Genomic DNA, 27673 nt, shown 5'->3' with positions numbered 1-27673 from the left:
AAGACAGTATTCTGACCAACATTTAAATCCCGCATATCTTTAATCTGTCGTCTAAGGTGCAGTCGTGTGAACAGTATCGCCTTGCGTGCTCCAACATTTCTGTGAAACACAAACTGATCTTCGCCGATGTAAACTTGTAGCAGTTGTTCGTTTTTTCTTTTCCTCATTACAAAATGAAAACAAAATCCATTGGGTGCACTTTAGATTTTAATTTAAGTTACATACGATACATTACATGGTGAAATTCCTTTCGTAAAGTAGCTCACACACTAGAATAGCACTTGAAACATTGGGGGGAGAGGGGTTTGGTCCAAACATGTGCCGTACTGTGCTGGTGATTTTCTGAACGTGTTTGCGCACTATAACCTGCGGTTCGTGAGTTTTCCAATTCTCTTCGTTTCCTACTGTTTTGCGACTGGTGGAGTGGGCACCGGTCTTTATTTCTATGTTCCATAGGACAACTTTGGTGCGGATGGTGTTATACTTTAGTAATAATTACCCATACGTGATATTTTGATAAATTACTCCAGCAATATCATCACTGCTAATCCAGTGGAATATACTAAAATTTTAGCAATTGTTTTATCGATTTTATTGTTGCAGTTTATGTTCTTCATTACAAAATCTATATTGCTCTTATTTATAAAGGGTTCTTAGGTACAGGCACATGTGAAGATTGAATTAGTAGCTTTATGTAAATAACAATGGAATTCTAATGGGCAGTCAGTGGAATTTATGTTCGTGTTATAATGTAACACACAACTGCTCGTCCGCATTTCGTGATGGTAAGGCCAAATACATCCCATCACATTTAGTCCTTGCCTCTATTATTTGCAAACGAAGTCGATTTAAGAGGAGCTACACTGTACGCAACATCAATACACGAAACAGACATAATTTCAAAGCCATTTATTCCCAGATTTGTTGTTTCTGGCAGTGCAGTGGTCCGGAAACATCGGTGGCGCTCTACGCTAATCTCTCAATCTATGTAATAATGCTGAATCCTATAGCCTCTTCAATCTATCTGCTGTAGTCAAGACCTGATCCCCCTCTATAATTTTTACCGCTCCATCTCCCCTCCGTTAAAAAACTGACGACTCCTTGTTGCATCACGATGTGTTATGTCAAGCTGTCCCTTCTTTTAGTCAAGTTGTTTCACATAACTCTCTTCTTCTCGATTCGATTCAGTATTTTCTTATTTTTTTACTAAATCTATGCATCTGATGTTCATCATTCCTTTGTAGGAGCATATTTCAAATGCCCAGACTACAGTTTGTATTCTGAAAAGTAAAGCAAGAAATGGTAAGTTCCTGCAAATTCGACAAGCATTTAAAGATATGTGTTACTCACTATTTGTATATACTGTATCATTACTTAGTCTGCCGAGCGGGGTAGCCGCGCGATCTGAGGCGCCTTGTCACGGTCCGCGCGGCTCCCCCCGTCGGAGGTTCGAGTCCTCCTTCGGGCATGGGTGTGTCTGTTGTTCTTAGCGTATGTTAGTTTAATTAGTGTGTAAGCCTAGGGGGCGATGACCTCAGCAGTTTGGTCCCATAGAACCTTACCACAAATTTCCAAATTTTTCATTGCCTAATCTGAACGAAATGAAAACACCTGTTAATAGCGTTGTCAGGTAGTGCAGTATTCCTCGTAATTACGCTTCTCTTCTCACAGCATGCATGTAACCGATATTGTTTGTCATTTGTCAGTGTGGTTAGACAAGTACCGAGCAATCTGTAGTAGATAAACAGCGGTATCTTAGAAAGCATAAACTTGAGGTTATTCTCAGTAGGAGTATCTTGATGTATTTCCGTGTGCTGGATGCTTAGGCTGAGTCCGCAACTGTAAAACCAATTTTGTAACGGAAGAAGATTCAACAAAGATCAACTTCATTCGCAGACCGCTATCGGAAATTAATATTTTCATTATAAGTGCTGTATGTTGGGCCAGAATAAGTTATTTTAGTAGAATTAATAGGCATATTAAGTTGTTTTAGTCCACTATACATCCAAAACCTGTCTGTGAATGAAGTTCAAAGAAAAATTGTATCTATTCGGTGGATCTTGCTCCCCTGCAAAGTCATACTACCTCTTTCCTAATTTTATTATGTTCTTTCGTAGCCTGAGCTTAATTTTCTTATGTTTCCTTTGTAATGTTGCAGTTATCATACGTTGCCTGTTTTGGCTGTGTCTAGAACAGACCTTTGAAAAAATAATGAATTAGGAAGGGCTTATTCTTAATATATTGACATATAGCAATAAAATTTCCAGATGCACGTCATGATTTATTGTCTTGGCGAAAGAGAGAGGCGATTTTGAATACTGTGTCCTTCTTTTCAGAAATACCGCGAGTGGCCGCCACGCAGATCTCTACTGGCAGTGAAGAAAGTGGCGGTGGTGCCTCCACCAGCGGAAGAGGTGAGTACATATATAAATGGAAATGCCGCGTGGCTACGGCCTCCCGTCGGGTGAACCGTTCTCCTCGTGCAAGTCTTTCGAGTTGACGCCACTTCGATGACTTACGTATCGATGAGAATGAAATGATGATGATAAGGACAACACCAGTCCCTGAGCGGAGAAAATCTCCGACCCGGCCGGGAATCGAACCCGGGCCGTTAGATATGACATTCCGTCGCGCTGACCACGCAGCTACCAGGGACGGACAGTGTATATATACATACATACATACATACAAACAAACATACGAGGGTTGAATGAAAAGTAATGCCTTCACCTTCGTTAATTGGGCTATGATGGGAATATTTTAACAAATCTAACGTAGAAATAATACTTAGAATGTGATCTTTAATTACCAAATATTCACTTTTCCACATAATCACCAGCCAATTGGATAAATTTCTGCCAACAATGAACAAGTTTAGTGAAGCCGTCACGGAAGAAGTCGACACTCCGCAACCACAGTCTCACAGTTCTCTCAACGTCTTCATCAGAAGCATAATGATGCCCGCAGATCTTCTTTCATTATCGGGAACAGATTCAAGTCAGACGGTGCTAAATCTCGTCTGTATGGAGGATGCCGTACGGTGGTGAGATTCAGTCTCTGAAGTTCTGCTGTGGTGGCACGTGAAGTGTGTGGTTTGGCATTGTCATGCTGCAGGAAAACATTTCCCTTTTCCCTTCGGACCCTTGTTAGCCGTCGTTTTAGAGTTCGTAGCGTTGTGATGTAACACTCTGAATTCATTGTTGCTCCACTATCAAGGAAATCAACATAGATAACACCATCTGCGCCCCGTGGGATTAGCCGAGAGGTCTCAGGCGCTGCAGTCATGGACTGTGCGGCTGGTGCCGGCGAAGGTTCGAGTCCTCCCTCGGGCATAGGTGTGTGTGTTTGTCCTTAGGATGATTTAGGTTAAGTAGTGTGTAAGCTTAGGGACTGATGACCTTAGCAGTTAAGTCCCATAAGATTTCAAACACATTTGAACATTTTGAACACCATCTGCGCCCCAGAACACTGTGGCCATAATTTTTCCAGCTGAGGGCTGCGTCTTGAATTTCTTATTCTGGGGCGAGTCTTTGCGTCGATATTCCACAGACCGATGCTTCGTCTCGTCACAACTGAAGGGAGAAAGTGGTCAGCTTCATTCTCGTAACGCTAGAGGACACCCTGGCACTTAAAGTTAGGCAGGTGCGATTTGCAGGTCTCGGTGTCATGGAGTTCATAGCCACTTCGACCAATCCAGGTGAATGCGACCTAGTGTGTTCATGTGTATGCCTGGAGTTACGGTAGCCATCCTTGCAGAGTTCCATTTGTATGGATACGTTGAAATGGCAGCTTCCCATAGTCTCCAAAAAAAACTGTAGTTAATATTACAAGCTGTTATGTCTCTTTTTAAGAAATGGTATACGAAGGAGACTACAAGTGTACATTCCTAGAAGAGACAGCAACCATATTACTGGTTCAAATGGCTCTCAGCACTATGGGACTTAACATCTGAGGTCATCAGTCCCCTAGAACTTAGAATTACTTAAAGCTAACTAACCTAAGGACATCACACACATCCATGCACGAGGCAGGATTCGAACCGGCGACCGTAGCAGTCGCGCTGTTCCGGACTGAAGCGCCTAGAACCGCTCGGCCCCACCGACCATATTACTTGCTCCCCGTTCATCTGACGAAATGGCCATAGTGGGGAAAATTAGAGAAATCAGACTTCATACGGAGGTTTACAGATAGTAGCTTCCCCACGCAATGATTTCGAACTGAACAGGAGAGGGGGAAATGATAGTTGAAGGAAAACCCTCCGCCACATACGGTAAATGGGCTTGAATATCAGTGATATAGATGTACGGGAAGTAATGAAGTATTCAATACACTCACTAACACGGGGACGTATCCAATATGTGTTCGTGACTTAAGGGTAGCCATTAATTGAATAATCGCCCCGCAACAAACAGCTGATGTTCGATTACTTTGCAGAAATGAAGTGAAGGATAAATACTCTTCTTATTATTTAAATCCTGTAGACGTCCGACATAAAATTCCAGCACGCATCGTTTGTCCCGAATGCACTTCTCCAGCACTATAGCTAATGTTTAACGCGGTTTGCTAAGAGCGCGCAAATAACCTGTTTATTTCGGAAGAAGCGGGGGCGATGGCGGTAGGGGCGGAGACGCCGGGTTCCGAATGCCGGCGCACCGCGAGATGAGTGTTTAGAATTGCTTCCTGCGCCGGAAATTTGCTGCCTCCTGGGCGCTGCGCCGAAATGGCCCCGCAATTCCCGTTTCCTCGGTCGTCTATCGGGGATTGTCGAGGATTATGGAGGATGGAGGGGCAGGCACCCTGGCGCCGCGCCGCGGCTGGGAAGGGGGGGATACAAATTGTTTTCTCAGGAAGTGGTAATTCCATTTCACCTAAACCGTCGACCTGCCGTAGCCACAGCTGGTCTCTAGATGTGCACAGTGATTATTTACTCTGAGAATGGACAGAAGAAATCCAAAACAAAAAAAGCAGAAAATGGTCGCAGTTTTAAACGCTCTGACTAGGTAGGGTTGTAGTATTGCCTCTTCTTCCTTTCGCGATGATCGTAAGAAATTCCGCAAGAGCATTTTGCGTTTTCTAGGTGATGGGCAACACGCGCTACTTCGCCCAGATAAACTTCCTACATTCTTTCGCCTTTAAAGAAGTGTAACCAAGTTGCACCAGTCTAGCCTTAACATGCAGACCATATTAACTACACTACTAGCCATTAAAGTTGCTACACCACGAAGATGACGTGCTGTAGACGCTAAATTTAACAGACATGAAAAAGATGCTGTGATATGAAAATGATCAGCTTTTCAGAGCATTCACACAAGATTGGCGCCGGTGGCGACACCTACAACGTGCTGACATGAAGAAAGTTTACTACCGATTTCTCATACACATTAACAGCAGTTGACCGGCGTTGCCTGGTGAAACGTTCTTGTGATGCCTCCTGTAAGGAGGACAAATGCGTACCATCTCGTTTCCGACTTTGATAAAGGTCAGATTGTAGCCTATCGCGATTGCGGTTTATCGTATCGCGACATTGCTGCTCGCGTTGGTCGAGATCCAATGACTGTTAGCAGAATATGGAATCGGTGGGTTCAGGAGGGTAATACGGAACGCCGTGCTGGATCCCAACGGCCTCGTATCACTAGCAGTCGAGATGACAGGCATCTTATCCGCATGGCTGTAACGGATCGTGCAGCCACGTCTCGATCCCTGAGTCAACAGACGGGGACGTTTGCATCACAACCACCATCTGCACGAACAGTTAGACGACGTTTGCAGCAGCATGGATTATCAGCTCGGAGACCATGGTTGCAGTTACCCTTGACGCTGCATCACATACAGGAGCGCCTGCGATGGTGTACTCAACGACGAAACTGGGTGCACGAATGGCAAAACGTCATTATTTCGGATGAATTCAGGTTCTGTTTGCATCATCATGATGCTCGCATCAGTGTTTGGCGACATCGCGGGGAACGCACATTGGTAGCGTGTATTCGTTATCGCCATACTGGCGTATCACCCGTCGTGATGGTATGGGGTGCCATTGGTTACACGCCTCGGTCACCTCTTGTTCGCATTGACGACACTTTGAACAATGGACAGTGGATGTGTTACGACCCGTGGCTCTACACTTCATTCGATTCCTGCGAAACCCTACATTTCAGCAGGATAATGCACGACCGCATGTTGCAGATCCTGTACGGGCCTTTCTGGATACAGAAAATGCTCAACTGCTGCCCTGGCCAGCACATTCTCCAGATCTCTCACCAATTGAAAACGTCAAGTCAATGGTGGCCGAGCAACTGCCTCGTCACAATACGCCAGTCACTACTCTTGATGAACTGTGGTACCATGTTGAAGCTGCATGAGCAGCTGTACCTGTACACGCCATCCAAGCTCTGTTTGACTCAATGCCCAGGCGTATCAAGGCCGTTATTACGGCCAGCGGTGGTTATTCTGGGTACTGATTTCTCAGGATCTATGCACCCAAATTGGGTGAAAATGTAATCACATGTCAGTTCTAGTATAATATATTTGTCCAATGAATACCCGTTTATCATCTACATTTCTTCTTGGTGTAGCAATTTTAATGGCCAGTAGTGTATTTAACATTCCAGCACCACATATTTGAGGACTTTTGGTATCAGATTACATGCCGAACTCCAGATTCAAAAAGGCACTGAACATCGTAAAGTGCCTAAGCCACAACAGGGCTTGTCTGCTCTAGTTTTATAGAGCTTTCGTGCGTTCACGGATCAATTATGGGTGCACGGTGTATGGATCGGCAAGGCATTCTGATCTGCAGATCATTGATGCCGTTCGCCATGAGGGGATTCGGCAGGCCACGGATGCTTATAGGACCAGTCCCACATCCAGTCTGTAGAGTTCAGGCCTAGAAACTAACATTCACCATCCAGCGGCAACTCCTTATGGTGCGTCGGGCACGCAAGTTCCTTGCAGCTCCGACTCCGCCCGCATACCATACTGCTGGGTGTCCGCTTCTGGAACGCCTTTTCTCTAACCGTCTACGAGCCTCAAAGCAGTTTGAGATCTGCGTGCAGCGTGTGCTGGACTCACTCGGTGTGAAGCAAGTACAGCCTCAAATTCAGCATTTTAACCGTCTGCCGCTATGGTTACTGCAGAGGCCCAGAATATTTTTTACTTGATGCAGTACAGGAGAGATGGCACTCCTGCTTCTGTTTTTAATGCGATATTTTCTCACATTTTGCCTGAGCACCACAACTATGTAGCTGTCTTTACGGATGGGCCCAAACAGCGGGCCTAAGGTGGTCGCTCTGTTGTTTTCCCAGATCGTGTTCCCGAGGTCCGACTGCCTGAAGACTTTCATGTCTTTGACGCAGTATTACGCACGATCTTGCGGGAACTGGGGCAGATGAGACGTTCTTCCTGTGCTCAATTTCTTTTCAGTTCCTATTCTCTGAGTGCCCTTAACTGTATACAATTTGTGTACCCAGTAGACAGAGTAGTTCAAGAATATCGAGGCTGTCCTCTTCCGACTACAACCGCTGGGAAAGGAGGTGTCTTACTGCTGGGTGCCAGGGGACATGGGCATTGCAGGGAACGAAAGAGCGGACCTAGCAGCCAAGGAGGCACATCGTAATACTCAGTTATTTCATTGTGCCATCCCCCTGGATGCTATAGTCTCGCTGTTGAGATGGCGACTCTTTCATCGGTGAGAGGATGAGTAGCTGGAAATGGCAGACGGCAAACTTCGTCTAATGAAGCCCACAAAGCGGCCGTGGCGTCGTACCTCCTTACAGCCACGTCGACGGGACGAGGTCCTCCTTATTCGCCTCTGCATAGGTCACAGCCCCATCATGCATGGCTTCTAGCTCCTGCGGGAGTGACCTCCAATGTGTGGTGCTTGTGACGTACAAATTACTATGGGCCATATTTTAGTGGACTGTTTTATTTTCCGACCAACGGGCCGCGTCGGATTGGCCGACGGATCTCCCCTCTAATTTAAGTAACGTTCAAATGAAAGTGGTTAGACTTTTAAAATTTTGTGAATTATCCAATGTTTCTCCCAAGCTTTTAGCGAGATGGTTTTAACATGTTAACGGGGTGACTGCCTCATCCAAAGTTGTTTTGTAAGTGGTCAGCCAGTCACATTTTCTTGTGCCTTTCTTTTAGCTACTTTATCTTTTTACTTGTGTTTTAATCTCATATATAGCCACTTGTACTATTTTACGTTGTTTTAGAGCATGCGCGATAGAGTGAATGTGTGGTCAATTCTATTCCATGAGATTTTATCCACATTAGTTTGTTTTAATGAGTATAAGAGCGCTGGTAACCTCGCCGTAAAGCGCCCATAAGCTCCACACATACACTCTCCAGATTCAGAATCCCATCTCTCGTCATCGGAATCACCGAAAAGTCGCCTCCACTCTCTGCGTGCAACGGAACTCCAAAACCTCTACTTCATGTTCAGCAAAAGTGGAGTCTGATTTATTTAATCTTTGGTGAACATGTGCTCAAAGGAGGACAGAAATATCTAACACACACAGAAGGGCTATGTGTAGCCAACAAAGGCAGAAAACTCAGCCTTCTAGAAGCACTTGAAATTAACAAACACTTAGCCCTTAATTCCCAGCTGGTTCTAAATTACCAATTGCAACTGAACACATCACCACTCTTAAACTTTACACAATAAAGTAAACCTACTACTAACCACAAAGTGCTCCAATAGTAAACAAATTCACACCCAAATATAATGTAATATCCCTTATGTGTTTATATTCCTAACTGTAACTCAACTGTAACAATTTAATATTTGGTATATATTAATGCACAATTTTTATAATAACAAAATGTAACCCCCAAAGAAAACATAGCTGTTGTACAACCAACAATTTGTGTCCAGCGCAACTGTTCACAACAAATACAAAAAATTTGTAATTTTGTAATGTGTATTCTAAATAATTCTAATTGATGTCATATATGGTACTGACAAACCATAAAATGTGATTTATTATGTTAAAGAACAGTTTTACAGAACAAAAAGACAAAAGACCCGTTTGATAATTCCAAAGACAATACCACAACTAAATATCGTATGTAAGTACGTTGTATCTTAGTCCAGAAGTTTGGTTCGTAAGAACACAGGTTGCTTGTAAATAATAGCCAGTAGTTATCTGAAGATGGCCTAATAAGCCGAAAACTAGTTCATACAAATAAAAATTAGGAGAAAAAAAACCGCCGAAGTGTTATTCAACCCTCAGTTTGTATTGTGTTTATCTAATGCATGCATACAGACAAATGGACACACGAAATAGAATAGCAAACATTAAAACCACTGCTGACGCCTAATACGAATAAGTTAAACTCGTGGGGTTGAGAAAAAATAAACATTCAGCGACAAAAGACGGAAAATATTTAATCTTGTCTACTTAATAAACATTACTGAAGCAGCTACTCAGGAAGAAAAGCTGCAAATATTAACAATACTGCTCATCTATGTAAATACACTGGCGAAAAAATGCAGCACTCTCAACTACATGTTGTTTTTGGTGACAAGTAAGTGACTGATAGTTTATCGTTGCAGGAACATAAGAAAATTCAGATCAAATGAAACACACAGGTCACAGTAAAGCGTGTCCAAACAGTCGCGTCAGCACACACTGTAACCCTCTCGGGCGGCCTCGCATGCAACCGATCGTAACGATGCCGAATGGTATCATGCGATCGATTGCTCCACTCATATTTCACCGTTTGTTGCAGTTAAGCAGTCGTTATTGCGGGCCCTGAGGAGCGAGTAAGTTCCCACTTCATCATTTTCCATACGTGTCCAGTTAGCGAGAGATCTGGTGATTTTACTGGTGAGAGCAACTGTAGTGCACCAAGAAGAGCACGTTGCGTAGTAGCAGAAGCATGTGGACGTGCATTGTCCTGCTGAACAAGCACATCACATTCCTGTCGAAGAAATGACAGTAGCACGGTAACAAAATGGTTCAAATGGCTCTGAGCACTATGGGACTTAACTTCTGAGGTCATCAGTCCCCTAGAACTTAGAACTACTTAAACCTAACTAACCTAAGCACATCACACACATCCATGCCTGAGGCAGGATTCAAACCTGCGACCGTAGTGGTCGCGCGGTTCCAGACTGTAGCGCCTAGAACCGCTCGGCCACCCCGGCCGGCGCACGGTAATAACAAGTCTGTGAGGTGTGGCGGGCGCTGGTTACTTTATTGTGCAGAAGCAGCGAATGTAACTGCCAGTTGTAACCCATACCATGAGTCACGGGACCTGTGCATCGTGGGAGAATGCACTAACAAGGGAACCTCCCCATCGCACCCCCCTCAGATTTAGTTGTAAGTTGGCACAGTGGACAGGCCTTGAAAAACTGAACACAGATCAATAGAGAAAACAGGAAGAAGTTGTGTGGAACTATGAAAAAATAAGCAAAATATACAAACTGAGTAGTCCATGCCCAAGATAGGCAACAACAAGGATATTGTGAGCCCAGGAGCGCCGTGGTCTCGTGGTTAGCGTGAGCAGCTGCGGAACGAGAGGTCCTTGGTTCAAGTCTTCCTTCGAGTGAAAAGGTTAATTTTCTATTTTTCAGACAATTATCAAAGTTCAGGTACTCACACATAATCAACTTCGCTCTCCAAAATTCCAGGACATGTTCAGATTTGCTTGGACATATGCAGGATTTGACGGTCTACACACGGAAAAATTTGAAAACGTTAAAAACATGTTTTGACAGAGCACATGGAAAACTGTGCGGCTGTGAAACTGTTGCATTCATTTGTTGCAGTTTATGTGACAAACTCTTATGTTTTAATCGCTTTTTTGGGAGTGATTATCACATCCACAAGAAAACCTATATCTGGAAAGGTAGAAGAATCTTTTTACCCATTCGCCAAGTGTACAAGTTATGTGGGTCGACAACATATTCCTGTCATGTGACTCACATGCCGTCACCAGTGTCGTATAGAACATATCAGACGTGTTTTCCTGTGGAGGAATCGGTTGACCTATGACCGTGCGATCAAATGTTTTCGGTTCCCATTGGAGAGGCACGTCCTTTCGTCTGCTAATCGCACGGTTTTGCCGTGCGGTCGCAAAACACAGACACTAAACTTATTACAGTGAACAGAGACGTCAATAAACGAACGGACAGATCATAACTTTGCGAAAATAAAGAAAGTAAACTTCTCATTCGACGGAAGACTTGAATCAAGGACCTTTCATGCCGCAGCTGCTCACGCTAACCACGGGACCACGGCGCTCCTGAGCTCACACTATCCTTTATGTTGCCTATCTTGCGCATAGACTACTCAGGTTGTATATTTTGCTTATTTTTTTCATAGTTCCACACAACTTCTTCCTGTTTTCTCGATTGATCTGTGTTCAGTTTTTCAAGGCCTATCCACTGTGCCAACTTAAAACTAAATCTGAGGGGGGTGCGATGGGAAGGTTCCCTTGTAAGAATAGGCAGCTCACCAGGACTACGCCATACACACGAACGTCCATCACTCGCGCACAGACAGAACCTACTCTCATCACTGACGACAACAGAGCTCCATCCACTCTCCAGTCGAATTTTTCACGACATCAGAGCAGCTGTGCTTGGTGACGTAATGGCTTTACTGGTAGCCTGAACAGAAGCACTAATGATCTTCGTCCTGCGAGCAGATTGTCCCCCATTGGTCCCAGGTGACATAGTATGTGTCCAGATCTCTCCTTTGGATGACGTTCGATCGGCCACCTCGGCTGGTCGAATGCATCAATCTGAACATGCACTTGTTCTATGTGGACTTAGAGATCCTAGTCTACGGGTGTGGGAATGTTCCACAGATCTCTGTCGAAAGAAGCGACACGCCAGCTATATGTAGTGCCCAACATATATAGCAATTCGTCGATATTTTCGACCAGCTTCTTGCCTACAATGCGACCCCATTCAAACGGCTCAAGCTGTTCAACAGGACTACGTGCGCCTCTGTGGGGGACGGTGTATCTTGTAAGGAATACTGCAGACATTGTCCACCTCTAACAAGGAGAAGTCCACGGCGGTGCAGTCAACTTTTTGAAATTATCTATACGGTGATGTAAGGTACAATCCCATGTATCACTTACTGCAGCCATTCACACTGGTGGTCCCTCGTTTGCGAGTAATTGACGAAAAGAAATTTCGGAATTTTGTGTGACAATTAATACAGTTAAAAATATTAGACTGCACAGACTGGTTCTGCAGTGTAATAAACAGAATAACAGCTTCACATGCTGGAGGTTATGGGTTCAAATCTTGCCAGGCACAGAAATTTTTTTTAACTTTTAAATCTATATCGAAATGACTTTGATCATTATTTCTCTTCAGTTGACTGACTTAAATGTAATTTGTTAATTCTATTCCTTTTTCACATAATTTTAATCTTAACATCAACATCTTTATTTTCCCTCGTTGTTCTTGAAATCTTTGTTCGTGTGTTTTAATTAATTTTATATATTAATTTCGATTTTATTTCTTTTGTTTTATCACTCTGTTTTTTCGTCAACATTATTGCGTCCATTACATCTATTTCTCATTTTGTTTGAATTTAGCTTTGCTTATAGGCTCGTCTTTCATTTAAATTTTCATCTGAATTATATTGTCCATAGTGCAGTAGGTATTTAGGTTATATTTTAAACGTTTATATGTCGATTACCATGCAAAAAAAATTACAAATCTGGTAACAAAAAAGACATTTGTCACACCATTGCACAAACATAAATAGATTATTTCGTCTTTTGTTTTTAACTGATGGACCAGAATTTTCATATAAATTCATGTTATGATAGAAGAATGTAATCAAATTCATATTCACAAAAATTCCAATTGGAAAAAATTATATAAAGAAAAATGAAACAAATGAAGTTTATACAGTGATTAAAATGATGTGACAAAGGAATAGAAATAAAAAATTACATTTGAACCAATTAACTGAATAAAAATATTGATCGAAGTAATTTCAATAAAAATTTAAAAATAAAAAAATATGTACCTGACAAGATTAGAGCCCACAACCTCCTGCATTTGAAGCTGTTATCCTACCCATTACGTCACGCAACTAGATTGTACAGTATATACCAACCTTTTTAATGCTACCGTCACACAAAAATCCTATTTTTTTTTCTTCATTTACTCGCAAACGAGGGCCCACTATTGTGAATGGCTGCAATGTGTGATACCTGGAGTCTTAACCTAAGTCAAAAAAGACTGAACACACAGGCCTCCTGAGTGGCATCTGATCGCTGATGACCGTGCCAAATAAATCACTAACACTACAATCACTCAGTATGCATATATTTTACCCAGGCGGCACAGAACATAATCCTTCAGGGAGTTTTTTTTCTGAGTCAGTATTTATTTTTTGAGTCCTTTGTATGTGTCTTACCAAGAATTTATGTTACTAGATAAAAGACAGCTGCAAAGGAACCAATCAAAGTTCGTTACCATTACCAATAAGATGGGCTTTTTACGATGTCCGGGATTCTCTCTCTCTCTCTCTCTCTCTCTCTCTCTCTCTCTCTCTCTCTCTCCCTCTCCCTCCGTGTGTTTGTGTGTGTGTTTGTGTGTGTGTGTGTGTGTGTCTACATCTACATTTATACTCCGGAAGCCACCCAACGGTGTGTGGCGGAGGGCACTTCACGTGTCACTGTCTTTAGCTCCGTTTCCTGTTCCAGTCGCGTATGGTTCGCGGGAAGAACGACTGCCGGAAAGCCTCCGTGTGCGCTCGAATCTCTCTAATTTTACATACGTGATCTCCTCGGGAGGTCTAAATAGGGGGAAGCAATATATTCCATACCTCATCCAGAAACGCACCCTCTCGAAACCTGGACAGCAAGCTACACCGCGATGCAGAGCGCCTTCCTTACAGAGTCTGCCACTTGAGTTTACTAAACATATCGGTAACGCTATCACGCTTACCAAACAACCCTGTGACGAAACGCGCCGCTCTTCTTTGGATCTTCTCTATCTCCTCCGTCAACACGACCTGGTACAGATCCCACACTGATGAGTAATATGCAAGTATAGGTCGAATGAGTGTTTTGTTGATGGACTACATTTTTTATGGATTCTCCCAATGAATCTCAACCTGGTACCCGCCTTACCAACAATTAATTTTATATGATCATTCCACTTCAAATCGTTCCGCACGCATACTCCCAGATATTTCACAGAAGTAACTGCTACCAGTGTTTGTTCCGCTATCATATAATCATACAATAAAGGACCCTTCTTTCTATGTATTCGCAATACATTACATTTGTCTATGTTAAGGGTCAGTTGCCACTCCCTGCACCAAGTGCCTATCCTTCCTGCATTTCGCTGCAATTTTTTAATGCTGCAACTTCTTTATAGACTACAGCATCATCCGCGAAAAGCCGCATGGAACTACCGACACAATCTACTTGGTCATTTATATATATTGTGAAAAGCAATGGTCCCATAACACTCCACTGTGGCACGCCAGAGGTTACTTTAACGTCTGTAGACGTCTCTTCATTGAGAAAAACATGCTGTGCTCTGTTTGCTAAAAACTCTTCAATCCAGCCACACAGATGGTCTGATATTCCGTAGGCTCTTACTTTGTTTATCAGGCGACAGTGCGGAACTGTATCGAACGCCTTCTGGAAGTCAAGGAAAATGGCATCTACCTGGGAGCCTGTATCTAATATTTTCTGGGTCTCACGGACAAATAAAGCGGGTTGGGTCTCACACGATCGCTGTTTCCGGAATCCATGTTGATCCCTACAAAGTAGATTCTGGGTTTCCAGAAACGACATGATACGCGAGCAAAAAACATGTTCTAAAATTCTACAACAGATCGACGTCAGAGATATAGGTCTATAGTTTTGCGCATCTGCTCGACGACCCTTCTTGAAGACTGGGACTACCTGTGCTCTTTTTCCAATGTGTGTGTGTGTGTGTGTGTGTGTGTGTGTGTGTGTGTAGAGAGAGAGAGAGAGAGAGAGAGAGAGAGAGAGGGACAAAGTAGGATGTTTGCTGCAGTGTAAATCAGACGAGGGTGATAGCAAGTCAACAGCAGCCATAGTACTCGCCGGAGGTCGGGTAATGTTTATATTGATGAGGATGGAGCGACGAGGGGCGGAAGGTTATAAGGGCGTGGCAGGTCGGGGGGGGGGGGGGGGGGGGGGGAAGAGCAAACAGAGCAACAGCGCGCCTCTGCTCGAACAGGCCCGGCCTCCCAGAACGCCGGAGCGCCCTCTCTGGAACGATAGGTAGGCTACACGGCGCACTTACAACTATTCAAAGCGGAGCGGGCGAGTCTGCATAGCATCTGAAATTCAGATCGCGCGGCCGCAGCCTTCTAGCCGAGGTGGCGCGTCATCCGAGAATGGCCGAAGCGACAAGGGCTGTCCGTAATGGCGAGTGCTGCTACAGCTTTTGTAATCGAGTAGTATAACATTGTGAATTTACTTGTGCAGATTAAATAGGTCCCCTTGCAGTATAGTATCAGTACTCCAAAATACGAACTTGTGAACTTCGAAGGCTGTAGTTGATTCCAGGTCTCTGGTCGCGAAGTTCACTTGCGCTCTGACGTTTTCTACAGGGGTTCGCCAAAAAATATTACCATGCCTAATATGGTGTAGGAAACCAAACTAGCAGGAAGTTCAGGTGACGTTGATGGAGGTGGATGGCGATCACGCAATCTTTTCTCCAAAGTAGACCACAGAGGCTCAATAACACTGAACTCTGGTGTCTGTGTTGACCAGTGGTGATGCAACAATTCTTTGTCGTGCTGACGAAACCAGTTCTGGACGATGAACAGGGGGCACAGCATCACCGCTGGGGAAGAGAAATTCTTCCATGGGATGGACCTGATCAACCAAAATGGTTGCATAATTCCTGGCAGTGATGCGACCATGCAGAGTAACCAAGGGGCCTATGGAATACCACGATATGTCTGTCTGAATCATTACTGAACCCCCACCATGTTTCAGTCTTGCGACATAAACTTGGCCAGTTGTTTCCCTATCCCTGCATGCAGTATGAATCATTGATACGATGAGTCTTGAAACACCAAACACTTCGGCTGTCTTGATTCAGAAGCATACAACATTTGAGCACGAACAGTCTGCCTGCACTCGACGTCACTTGGCTCTGGCGTTTTCTACAGGGGTTCGCCAAAAATATAGAAACACCAGAAAACACAACACATTACCATGTCTAGTTTGGTGTAGGAACCCAAACTACACAGAACACTTCTGATACTCTACTCCTTTTCACGTTCGTCAGACATTAGCAAAATCACCCTGTGAGTGCGTTAGTGTCGCTATAATCAGTGACTGGGGTTAGGAGTGGACCCTTATTCTAGCACAGAGCACATTGGTGTTTAGCTGTAAAATTGGTTTAATTTCAGAATTATTGTCAAAGAAGTACACAAATTTACATAGATTGTGACATGACACTTACGGGATACTTGTCAATAGAACGCGTTATGTCCTGTTTAGTAGAAAAACTCTGAACACAAGAATATCAAATTTAAATAGAAGGTTCTCTACAAAATTATTCTTACTTCTATACAGTGAAGTTGGCCAATATTACGACAATTCATCCAATTCCGGTTATAAGTTTGGTACTATTTAGGATGACAATCAAGAATACAGAGGATGGTTAGTTTTTGTGACAAGATGAGCAAATGATTACTCAAGGTTGCTTGAGTCCACAGTGGACGCAAGCTGGTGAACCACCTCTGCTAGCGGCATTTACCTTAGCTGCAATGAGCTGTTGGCTGCATGGCTGCCCTCGCCCTCTGAAAATCCTACAAAAAGCTAATCAAAATCATTACTGATTTTCTGAGCAGAAACTGTCCTATATTTCTCGATACACGAGAAAACATGCACTCATCCCTAGTCTGGAAAATATGACGATGTACGCGTGCATAGATGGTGCAGCGTGTATACTTCAATGCCCTCTCAGTTCTCGCAAGAATAATTAACTACGTGGCCGTTTCGTTTCTCTGCTATCGGAGCTCGACGACTCTTCAGGTAATTTCTAGCTGAATGTCAGCCAAAGTGAATACAGTGTTCACACAAAAATTCTTCTTTGGACGTCATACAGAGCATGATGCGCCTTGTTCTACACTTGACACTGGTTCAGAGGAGACTCCCCGAAATTTTCGGTCTTGTGTCTTTCGTAGCAAACTATCCTCCATCTGTGTCCTTTCGTGCTTCACGTCACGGCTTTTTCAGACCAATGGGAGCATTCCCTTCATCTTGTAGAAACTACCTCTGCCAATCGCAAAGGGCCTAACTTTAAACTGCATCGCAACATCGCCCCTTTTTCTCCTTCTAAATTTATTTCAGCCAATCGGACATGTTGTGCCTGCTCCTGACGCCTAAAAGTTACACGCACACATCACGAGTGTACTACGGGTCTTTCACATGATCAACTGCGTCGCTGGTCTGTTTGTATCCATCTGGAAATTCCCCAATGTTTTTTTTCTAAATTATTTTCCCGTAGCAAGCAGCTCTGCGCTGCTACCTGCTCCCCTCGCTGTAGCGCCTGGTGCGTTCGTTGTCCCTCGTGCTGCAGGTCACCAACCACTTTTTAGAGGTGTTCCATTGTACTCGGGCTGTGGCGGTGCACTCGCATCTGCCCCCAAACTAAAATGTTTCCTCCAGCAGCTTTTTTTCACCTCTTGCTCATTGAGACGCAGGATTTAGGTTCGGTGTGCTAATACCGTCGAATTTAGTGTCATCCCTTTGCTTTACATACTGTACATTTTGATAAGTAAATCTTCTCACTATCGCCGAAATATGTCAGCTTATATATTCATCTCCTTATTACGACATATAAAATCTCTCATATGAGGTTCGAAATTGACATTCATTCAGTCTGCCACCTTACACACTGTTCTGACCACAACTGACACTTGCAACTTATTGTGGGCATTCCGACAGATGCAGTGCGTCATCAGATGCAACAATGCCACATGCATGTTAGGCTAATATCTGTGTTTATGCCCACATATGCAGTTCGTGTCGTGTTTCTATATTTTTATCTAAACCCTGTACCTATGTGCAAAGTAAATACTGGTAAATAAAACATTCTTCACAGTTCACCATTTTCGAAAGAACTGATTGAACTGGTATATGATTCTCATCCAGTACGTTTAGCTCTGTTGTTTACCTATATTTAACAGGATTTCAGAAACAGAAAAGTACTATACGACTGCATGAGCTACCTCCGTATTTTGAGGGACGATAGTGTGGACCAAAACAAGACAAAAAATCTTGCAAATATGGGCTTAAAATCCATACCTTCAGAGCTATGAGCAGTTATCCGTCTTTGCTACTATGGAACACACGTCTTCTACTGCAAAATCTTTGTTATTACGGATGGCCTACAGCTAGTGTTGTTTCTATAACCTGTATTCGCAGTTCTGGGTAACTGGAACACATGCATTACTTGTATTAGAACGAGTTTGTGGTGTGATAAGTTTGTGAAATGCTTTTTCGTTGTAGATTTATCATTGCACTTACCTACATACACAAAGCCAGTTATTCCACATGGGAAATGGTGGATATCATCTTCTCTTATTACAACAGATGAGCATGTCTGCCATTTCCTGTGTGGAATAATAGGCTTCCATTACACTGGCGAGTGCGAAGGTAAAATTACACTCTACAAGAATTTTGTAAAGTTACGAAAATACAAACTGGTTCAATCATAACTAATGTATGCCCTGCACTTAGCGAGAGCTGTGAATACAGGTTACAGTAACAAAACTGACAGATGTTTACTACATACTGTATCCACGGACATTAACAGAGGAATGTGCCCTCATTCGTTTACTGCGGTCTGTAGACTACTCGTAATAGCAAAGAGCTTGCAGTAGAAGACGTGTTTCATAGTAGCAAAAATGGATAACTGCTCATATCTCTTAAGGCGTGCATTTTAGAGCCCATGTTTAATGGACGCTTTTGTCTTATTTTGGTCCATATAATCACCTCTCAAAATATGGAATAGTTCTTTTTTCACATCCTGTATAGCAAAAGCAGGAGTGCCTCCACAGCAAAACCCCAGGAATGGTCAGTAGCAATTTGTCACCTCTCAAAAGCAGATTCGTCAAGAGAGCTACATGAGCCATCAAGCACGACCCTTTGTTTCATATCAGTTAAATATGAAGTAAACCTCTTACTCATTGTACCTCAAAACATTGTACCTCAAAAGGTATAAACGTTTTCTCGAAAAACAATGGTGTGATTTGCAGAGCCGTTTGCCTTAGAATACACACAAAAAAACAGTAAACGAAATCTTGTGATTCTGGAACCAGTCCTAGATTTCACGAGTCTCTATCAAAAAATGTTTCAAATGGCTCTGAGCACTATGGGACTTAACTTCTGAGGTCATCAGTCCCCTAGACTTAGAACTAGTCTATCCTAACTAACCTAAGGACATCACACACATCCATGCCCGAGGCAGGATTCGAACCTGCCACCGTAGCGGCGCGCGGTTCCAGACTGTAGCACCTAGAACCGCTCGGCCACTCCGCCGTATCAGAATATCATAATATAAAATTATAGTTCGACTTATTATGATAGTAAAAAAATTATTATCGTTCTTTATTGAACAGCTCTCGTATAACCTCCTAAAACTCCTAACAACCAACCAATCTGCGGGCGAAACGTCCCGAAGGTCGAGATTTGGAAGGAAGCCCGAGCAGGAGGACACCATCAAACCGATTGGACTACCGAAGACAAGAGCAGAGGCGCACTTCATCCCTCATCCCTTTGTCCTCGGCCTCCCCTCACCCCGAGCAGGGGCTGCAACAAGAGTGCTTGCCAAGGCGAGCGAATAATCAAATAAAACGGCGGGCCAACAAATAAAGCGTTGGCGAGGGCACGACGTTTGTGGAATGCATTAGAGAAAGAGCGTATTGCCTGCCGGGAGCCCCGCTAAAGCCCCCGGGAATGAGGAGGAGGAGTAGGAGGAGCAGCAGCGGCGGCGGCGGCGGCGGCAGCGGCACTCGGGGTGGGCGATCGAGTTAATCTGCGCGCGGTCTTAACCCGGGACGAGGAGCGCGCGACTGCCTCCTCGGTCTCACAAGTCTATCACAAAAAGGTCCGCGGGAAGCAGAAGCATCAGGGGCCAGATCCCCCGTGACGGGCGAGATGGGAGGGAAGAACAAAGGAAAGCGCGTCTCACCGCGCCTGTCAGCCTAGAGCTGCCCGAGGCGGTGGGATCACCGGCTGCGCACGGCCCCGCCCCGCGATCGGTTTATCGTTCCCGCGTGGCCACCACCGGCCGGTCCTCCCGCTGACGGCTCCTCTGGGCGAGATTCCACCAGCCGGCCTCTGGGCCGTTGCCGCAGCGTCCTAAAACTGGTGGGTCAGTAGCCTCCGGTGTGCCAGCACTGTCTTGCTCCTTTGTCTGGGATAGTTTGAACTACGACCTTCCCACACACAATGGTATTTATTTTATTTTATTTATTTATTTATACAGGGTGAAAAGCATTTAAACCGACAAACTCTGGGAGGTTGTAGCGGGCATCAAAACAAATATTTTTCCCTTGTGTCATTTTTTCCTATGTGGAGTATTTAAACTCATAGAGGAAGATTTCTCTGGCGGCAAATTAATTAAACCAGCAAATACTTTTCCATTTTTTATGACTAAGAGACAACACATTGACATATCCCAATTTCAATTACAGTAGATTTTCAGAAATTCCTCCATTGACACGTAAACAAAGTTTACATTGTCGGATCGTGTTCTGTCTGACACGGGCAAAAATCCCAGGAGTATGTTGAATTGTTCCTGCTGCTGCTGCTGCTACTATCCAGGCAACCAGATCCTCTTCTGATGCAATAGGAGTTGCGTAAACAAGGTTGCGCATCTCTCCCCACACACAAACGTCCAGAGGGGACATATCTGGGGACCGAGCAGACCATGGTACAGGACCACCTCTGCCAATCCACGTTCCTGGGAACCGTCGGTCCACGAATCGACGCACACGACGACTGAAATGCGCCGGCGCCCTGTCACGTTGGAACCACATGCGTTGTCTTGTAGGGAGCGGGACGTCTTCCAGCAATTCTGGCAATGCTCTGGCGAGAAAATTGTAATAGTGCCTGCCATTTAATGGCCTAGGTAGCAGATACGACCCAATTAAATAGTCCCCAACAACACTGACCCACACATTAACGAAGAACTGCACTTGATGAGCGCTAGTAACTGCGGCATATGGGTTATCCTCACTCCAGACATGCGAATTGTGCATATTGAAGACTCCATCACGCACGAACGTTGCTTCATCGATAAACAACAGAGAGGATTGAAATGTAGGATGCATTCCACACTGTTCCAGATACCACTGCGAAAACTGTGCTCTGTGTGGATAATCAACTGGTTCCAGGTTGTGGACATGCTGTAAGTGAAATGGACGTAACAATTGCTGTCGAAGGACTGTTCTTACGTTCGTCTGATTCGTCCCCATGTTACGTGCAATTGCACGAGTGCTGATTGAAGGATCCCGCTCCACATGCTGCAAGACAGCTTCCTCAAATTGCAGCGTTCTTACCGTGAAACGGCGTCCGTGCCCAGGTAATCTGCTAAATGACCCGGTCTCACGCAGTCGTTGCTACACAACAGCAAAGGTCGTATGATGCGGGATACGGCGATTAGGATATTGTTGTTGATAAACCCGCTATGCAGCTCGTCCATTGTGGTGCGCTACGTAGTACGCACCAACCATATCATTGTACTCACTCCAGGCGTATCGCTCCATTAGTAAACAAGTGACAATGCACAACTACACTGGTGGACAGCAGTTGCCTACAACTGAAGATCGTAATACGGCCTCTAACAACGGAAGAGCGTAATACGGCCTCCATCGGTTTAAATAATCCTCATAGGAAAAATTGACATTAGGGAAAAGTTGTCATTTTTTTTTAAGTCCCCTACAACCTCCCAGAGTTTGTCGGTTTAAATACTTTTCACCCTGTATATCCCGTCAAGATTAGGTCATCAGCTGCTCCCGCACATCCACCCAGACATTTCTACATCTCACTCATCGAAAGAAAGGTGTCAATAAATTAACGTTACAACGTAACACTTAAATACGTCTATGAATACAGTAGAGTCTCGACAGTTCGAGGTGAATGATGACGCGCGTGCGGCCGCACATGTGAGTCGATTCGTTGACCATTCACTCGATCTCCCCCCCCCCCCCCCGCCCCACCACCTTGGTCCCCTGGTCCCAAGGTCGCCATGGCGCCTGTGGCTGTGGTGCTGAGATAGTTGGCTTTTCAAACCGGCTATCTGGGCAAGCACCCACGCCAGCAAAAGGTTGGCGACAGAAAGAAATCGCGCGTAATCGGTCACGGCCATTTGCGCCATGCACGATACAGGGTGTTACAAAAAGGTACGGCCAAACTTTCAGGAAACATTCCTCACACACAAAGAAAGAAAATATGTTATGTGGACATGTGTCCGGAAACGCTTACTTTCCATGTTAGAGCTCATTTTATTACTTCTCTTCAAATCACATTAATCATGGAATGGAAACACACAGCAACAGAACGTATCAGCGTGACTTCAAACACTTTGTTACAGGAAATGTTCAAAACGCCCTTCGTTAGCGAGGATACATGCATCCACCCTCCGTCGCATGGAATCCCTGATGCGCTGATGCAGCCCTGGAGAATGGCATATTGTATCACAGCCGTCAACAATACGAGCATGAAGAGTCTCTACATTTGGTACATGGGTTGCGTAGACAAGAGCTTTCAAATGCCCCCATAAATGAAAGTCAAGAGGGTCGAGGTCAGGAGAGGTTGGAGGCCATGGAATTGGTCCGCCTCTATCAATCCATCAGTCACCGAATCTGTTGTTGAGAAGCGTACGAACACTTCGACTGAAATGTGCAGGAGCTCCATCGTGCATGAACCACATGTTGTGTCGTACTTGTAAAGGCACATGTTCTAGCAGCACAGGTAGAGTATCCCGTATGAAATCATGATAACGTGCTCCATTGAGCGTAGGTGGACGACGAAACTAAAATGAGCTCTGACATGGAAATTAAGCGTTTCCGGACACATGTCCACATAACATCTTTTCTTTATTTGTGTGTGAGGAATGTTTCCTGAAAGTTTGGCCGTACCTTTTTGTAACACCCTGTATAAAGAGGTGTGTTAGGGTCTCAGTAACCATGCCTTCTGACAACTTACTGAACACTGCGTCTACCTCTGACCTCGCTGAAGCTGCACTTAGTGAATTTTTCGTAAGTACACTACGAAATGGTTTCTGCTTTGTACAAGTTGAGCAGATTTGTAATAATAGGACACCTGGACAATGCTCTCCATTCAATTGACTTAAATATTCCCGATCTGTTGAAAGAGGATATTATTTTACATTTTAGAAATGAAAAAAATCCGTTATATTGTTTCACGTTATCGTTTATCACCAGATTATATTTTTCACAACTCAGAAAATGTACCTATGTTGCGAGAAATTGTAATAGAAGCTTCTATGTTTGGAAGAAAGTTTCGTAATTCAGAAAGGAAACCTTGGAATGAATTATGTGTATTAGCAATGAGTGATATGGAGCCTTTCAATTTCTTTAACGGTGTTTTCAAAATATGTGTGCAGTATTATTGTATTAAGATTAATAATTCATACTTGAATAATTCAAGATGGAGAATAAATATTTGTGAGCTGTGGTAAATGAAATGCTTTCTGTACGACCCAGAGATCTAATTTATGAAATGTTTTGTGTCGACAACATATCACTAGTTGTTAATCCTTTGGAAGTTGTGGAAGGTGTATTTGCACCACCCATTGTAACTAAATATAGGAACCACCTCGAACTATCGAAAACTCGGACTATCGAAATTTAAATAGGAAAAAGAAATACAGGGTTATTACAAATGATTGAAGCGATTTCACAGCTCTACAATAACTTTATTATTTGAGATATTTTCACAATGCTTAGCACACACATACAAAAACTCGAAAAGTTTTTTAGGCATTCACAAATGTTCGATATGTGCCCCTTTAGTGATTCAGCAGACATCAAGCCGATAATCAAGTTCCTCCCACACTCGGCGCAGCATGTCCCCATCAATGAGTTCGAAAGCATCGTTGATGCGAGCTCGCAGTTCTAGCACGTTTCTTGGTAGAGGAGGTTTAAACATTGAATCTTTCACATAACCCCACAGAAAGAAATCGCATGGGGTTAAGTCGGGAGAGCGTGGAGGCCATGACATGAATTGCTGATCGTGATCTCCACCACGACCGATCCATCGGTTTTCCAATCTCCTGTTTAAGAATTGCTTCTGCTTTAGCCTTTTCCGTAAGATTTTCCAAACCGTCGGCTGTGGTACGTTTAGCTCCCTGCTTGCTTTATTCGTCGACTTCCGCGGCTACGCGTGAAACTTGCCCGCACGCGTTCAACCGTTTCTTCGCTCACTGCAGGCCGACCCGTTGATTTCCCCTTACAGAGGCATCCAGAAGCTTTAAACTGCGCATACCATCGCCGAATGGAGTTAGCAGTTGGTGGATCTTTGTTGAACTTGGTCCTGAAGTGTCGTTGCACTGTTATGACTGACTGATGTGAGTGCATTTCAAACACGACATACGCTTTCTCGGCTCCTGTCGCCATTTTGTCTCACTGCGCTCTCGAGCGCTCTGACGGCAGAAACCTGAAGTGCGGCTTCAGCCGAACAAAACTTTGAGTTTTTCTACGTATCTGTTGTGTGTCACTTGACCATATGTCAATGAATGGAGCTACAGTGAATTTATGAAATCGCTTCAATCATTTGTAATAGCCCTGTATTATGATATTGTAAGTAATACAGGTCAAAATATGAACTTTATTAAAATAAAAGTATTTACACATGCATTTGCATTGGCTGGCTAACAATAATTATTTATTTAGACAAGTAATAGTGAAGTGTCTTTTATTTGGCGAAGCTGTAACGTTTGCTCGCGGCAATGTCACGCTACCGTCTCAGGAGCAGTAGGTCAGTTGGTGTCGCCTCAGGCTGTTGTTCCACGTAGCATATGGCGGCCTCGAGAGCAGCGTAGCCATCGGCGTGACTCATCATCGGTGCAGCCTCTGCCTCGTCATCCTCGTCACTCCCACACTGCGATGTAATGTTAACCATGTCAATTATAGAAGAGTCTGTCACTTCCAACTGTTCGTCCGAATTTAACCACTCGCCTACTCCCACCTCTTCTGCCTCTTCACACCCTGGCAATCTTCTGATTAAATTACACAAAGGTTGATCGTCCTCATCTGCTAAATCTTCAGTTTCTGTGTCTGGCATACTTTCCTGTAGAATGACTTAGAAATTGTGTCTGACTTTATTTCGCTCCAAGATTCGCTAATCCAGTACACGACGTCCTTCAAAGTCACTTTCTTCAAAGCTCCTACAATGCTTTCGTTGTCTTCGGAATGCAGGATTGACTGTAGAAATCGCCGTCGATACTTTTTTTTTTTTTTTAGACATTCCAGAACGCCCTGATCCATGGGCTGAAAGAAACAGGTAACGTTTGGTGGGAAAAACAAGGCGTGGATACCGTCGCACTGCAGTTCTCCTGCACTTGGATGTGAGGACGCATTATCCATGAGCAAAATTGCTTTGCATGGGTCCCCTTTCTTTTACAAAATTCTTGCAGTCAGGTACAAATGAGTTAAAAAACCAGTTCTTGAAGATTTCCTGATTCATCCAGGTATTATTCTGATGTGTATAGACAACCGGAAGAGCTGAGATGGATACATTCTTGAATGCTATTGGCTTGGCAGACTTCCCAATCACAACTAGTTTTAGTTTGTGGTTGCCAGTTGCATTTGAAGCTGCCATAACTGTGAGCCGCTCTTTGTTTATTTTTGTGCCGAGGAGCACTTTTTTCTTCACAAGAAGCAAGTGTTCTCGCTGGTAACATTTTAAAATTTAGCCCAGTTTCGTCACAGTTATATATTCCTTCATTAGACAAATTTTCGTCAGTTATGATTTTTTTAAACTCGACGGTAAATTTTGAAACGGCCTGAGCGTCACCAGGGAGTTTTTCTCCACATACGTCTAGCTGACGCGCTCCATACCTCTTCTTCCAATTGTCGAGCCACCCCACTCTAGCGGCGAAATTGTCGTCTCCTTCCTGCAGCTGGATTCTGAAAAACAAAGCTTTTTCTTGCAAGATTGGGCCAGAAATCGGAGCACCCTTCTGTCACTGTTGGGTAAACAACATGAACAGTACCTCACTTGTTTTTTTCGAAGTCTAACCTCTTTATACTTATTCGACTGAGAGATTCGTGAGAGAATTTCTGTGAAGAAAACTGTTCCAATTTAAGTCGGTTTCTTCGCCAGTCACCAAAAGTAACTTCACCGACACCATATTCGAGAGCAAGTTTTTTTATCGTTTATCCTTTGTGAAGTCGTCTTAGTGCTTCTAACTTTAGATGCAAAGGCACAAATTTCCTCTTTTTTGTTACAGCACTCATCTTTGTAAGGTGTATAACGGAACACACAGTCAACAAACAAAACGACACACTATACTGTACAGTACAGGTACTGGGAACTACAGCAGCGTATGAACTCCCCAGTTTTGATCGGTAGCAGCCGGCAGCAGTCGGGGTATTTCGTGCCATACTGACAACAGATGTTCGTGCAACAGGGCAGCGAGCTAATCGTCGGTGTTGATTGCATTGTTGTCTGCTTTGTCTCTGAGCTGTTCTCTCCCTATCTATCTTTTGCAATGATGTCTTCATTATTTATCATTTAAGGAGGCTCGGATTACTGGAAACTTGAACTATCGAGTCCCTAACTGTCGAGTCCCGAACTGTTGGGACTCGCACTATCGGGACTTGCACTATCGAAACTTGCACTATCGAGACCCGAACTGTCGAGACCCGAACTGTCGAGACCCGAACTGTCGAGACCCGAACTGTCGAGACCCGAACTGTCGAGACCCGAACTGTCGGGACCCGAACTGTCGGGACCCGAACTGTCGGGACCCGAACTGTCGGGACCCGAACTGTCGGGACCCGAACTGTCGGGACCCGAACTGTCGGGACCCGAACTGTCGGGACCCGAACTGTCGGGACCCGAACTGTCGGGACCCGAACTGTCGGGACCCGAACTGTCGGGACCCGAAATACCTGCCTCTAAATATCGACACTCGACATATCGACGCTTGAAATATTGAGACACGAAATATCGAGACACGAAATATCGAGACTCGAAGTATCGAGACTCGAAGTATCGAGACTCGAAGTATCGAGACTCGAAGTATCGAGACTCGAAGTATCGAGACTCGAAGTATCGAGACTCGAAGTATCGAGACTCGAAGTATCGAGACTCGAAGTATCGAGACTCGAAGTATCGGTACTCGAAGTATCGGTACTCGAAGTATCGAGATTCGAAGTATCGAGATTCGAAGTATCGAGACTCGAAGTATCGAGACTCGAAGTATCGAGACTCGAAGTATCGGTACTCGAAGTATCGAGACGCGAAGTATCGAGACGCGAAGTATCGACACTCTACTGTACAAAGAGCTCAGATGGAAAACCAGTACTAAGCTAAGAGAAGAAAGCAGAAAGGTGGAAGGTGTATATAGAGGGTCTATGGAAGAGTGATGTACTTGAGAACAATGTTATGGAAATGGAAGAAGACGTAGATGAAGATGAGGTGGGAGATACGATGC

The 27673-nt window shown here is 44.1% G+C and overlaps 1 protein-coding gene across 1 annotated transcript in view; it reads left to right on the top strand.

Moving 5' to 3' along the window:
• LOC126474050 (netrin-3-like) overlaps positions 1-27673 on the top strand; it is a 442560-nt gene that overhangs the window by 328292 nt on the left and 86595 nt on the right. Inside the window, exon 3 of the mRNA XM_050101461.1 lies at positions 2337-2414. Within this exon, the coding sequence (XP_049957418.1) occupies positions 2337-2414 (78 nt within the window). The remainder of the gene's footprint in view (positions 1-2336; positions 2415-27673) is intronic.

Source organism: Schistocerca serialis, chromosome 4 (assembly GCF_023864345.2).
Source record: "Schistocerca serialis cubense isolate TAMUIC-IGC-003099 chromosome 4, iqSchSeri2.2, whole genome shotgun sequence".
NCBI classification, from domain to species: Eukaryota; Metazoa; Arthropoda; class Insecta; order Orthoptera; family Acrididae; genus Schistocerca; species Schistocerca serialis.
Note: the sequence above shows the minus strand (reverse complement) of the source record. Positions and strands in the feature narration are given on the sequence as shown.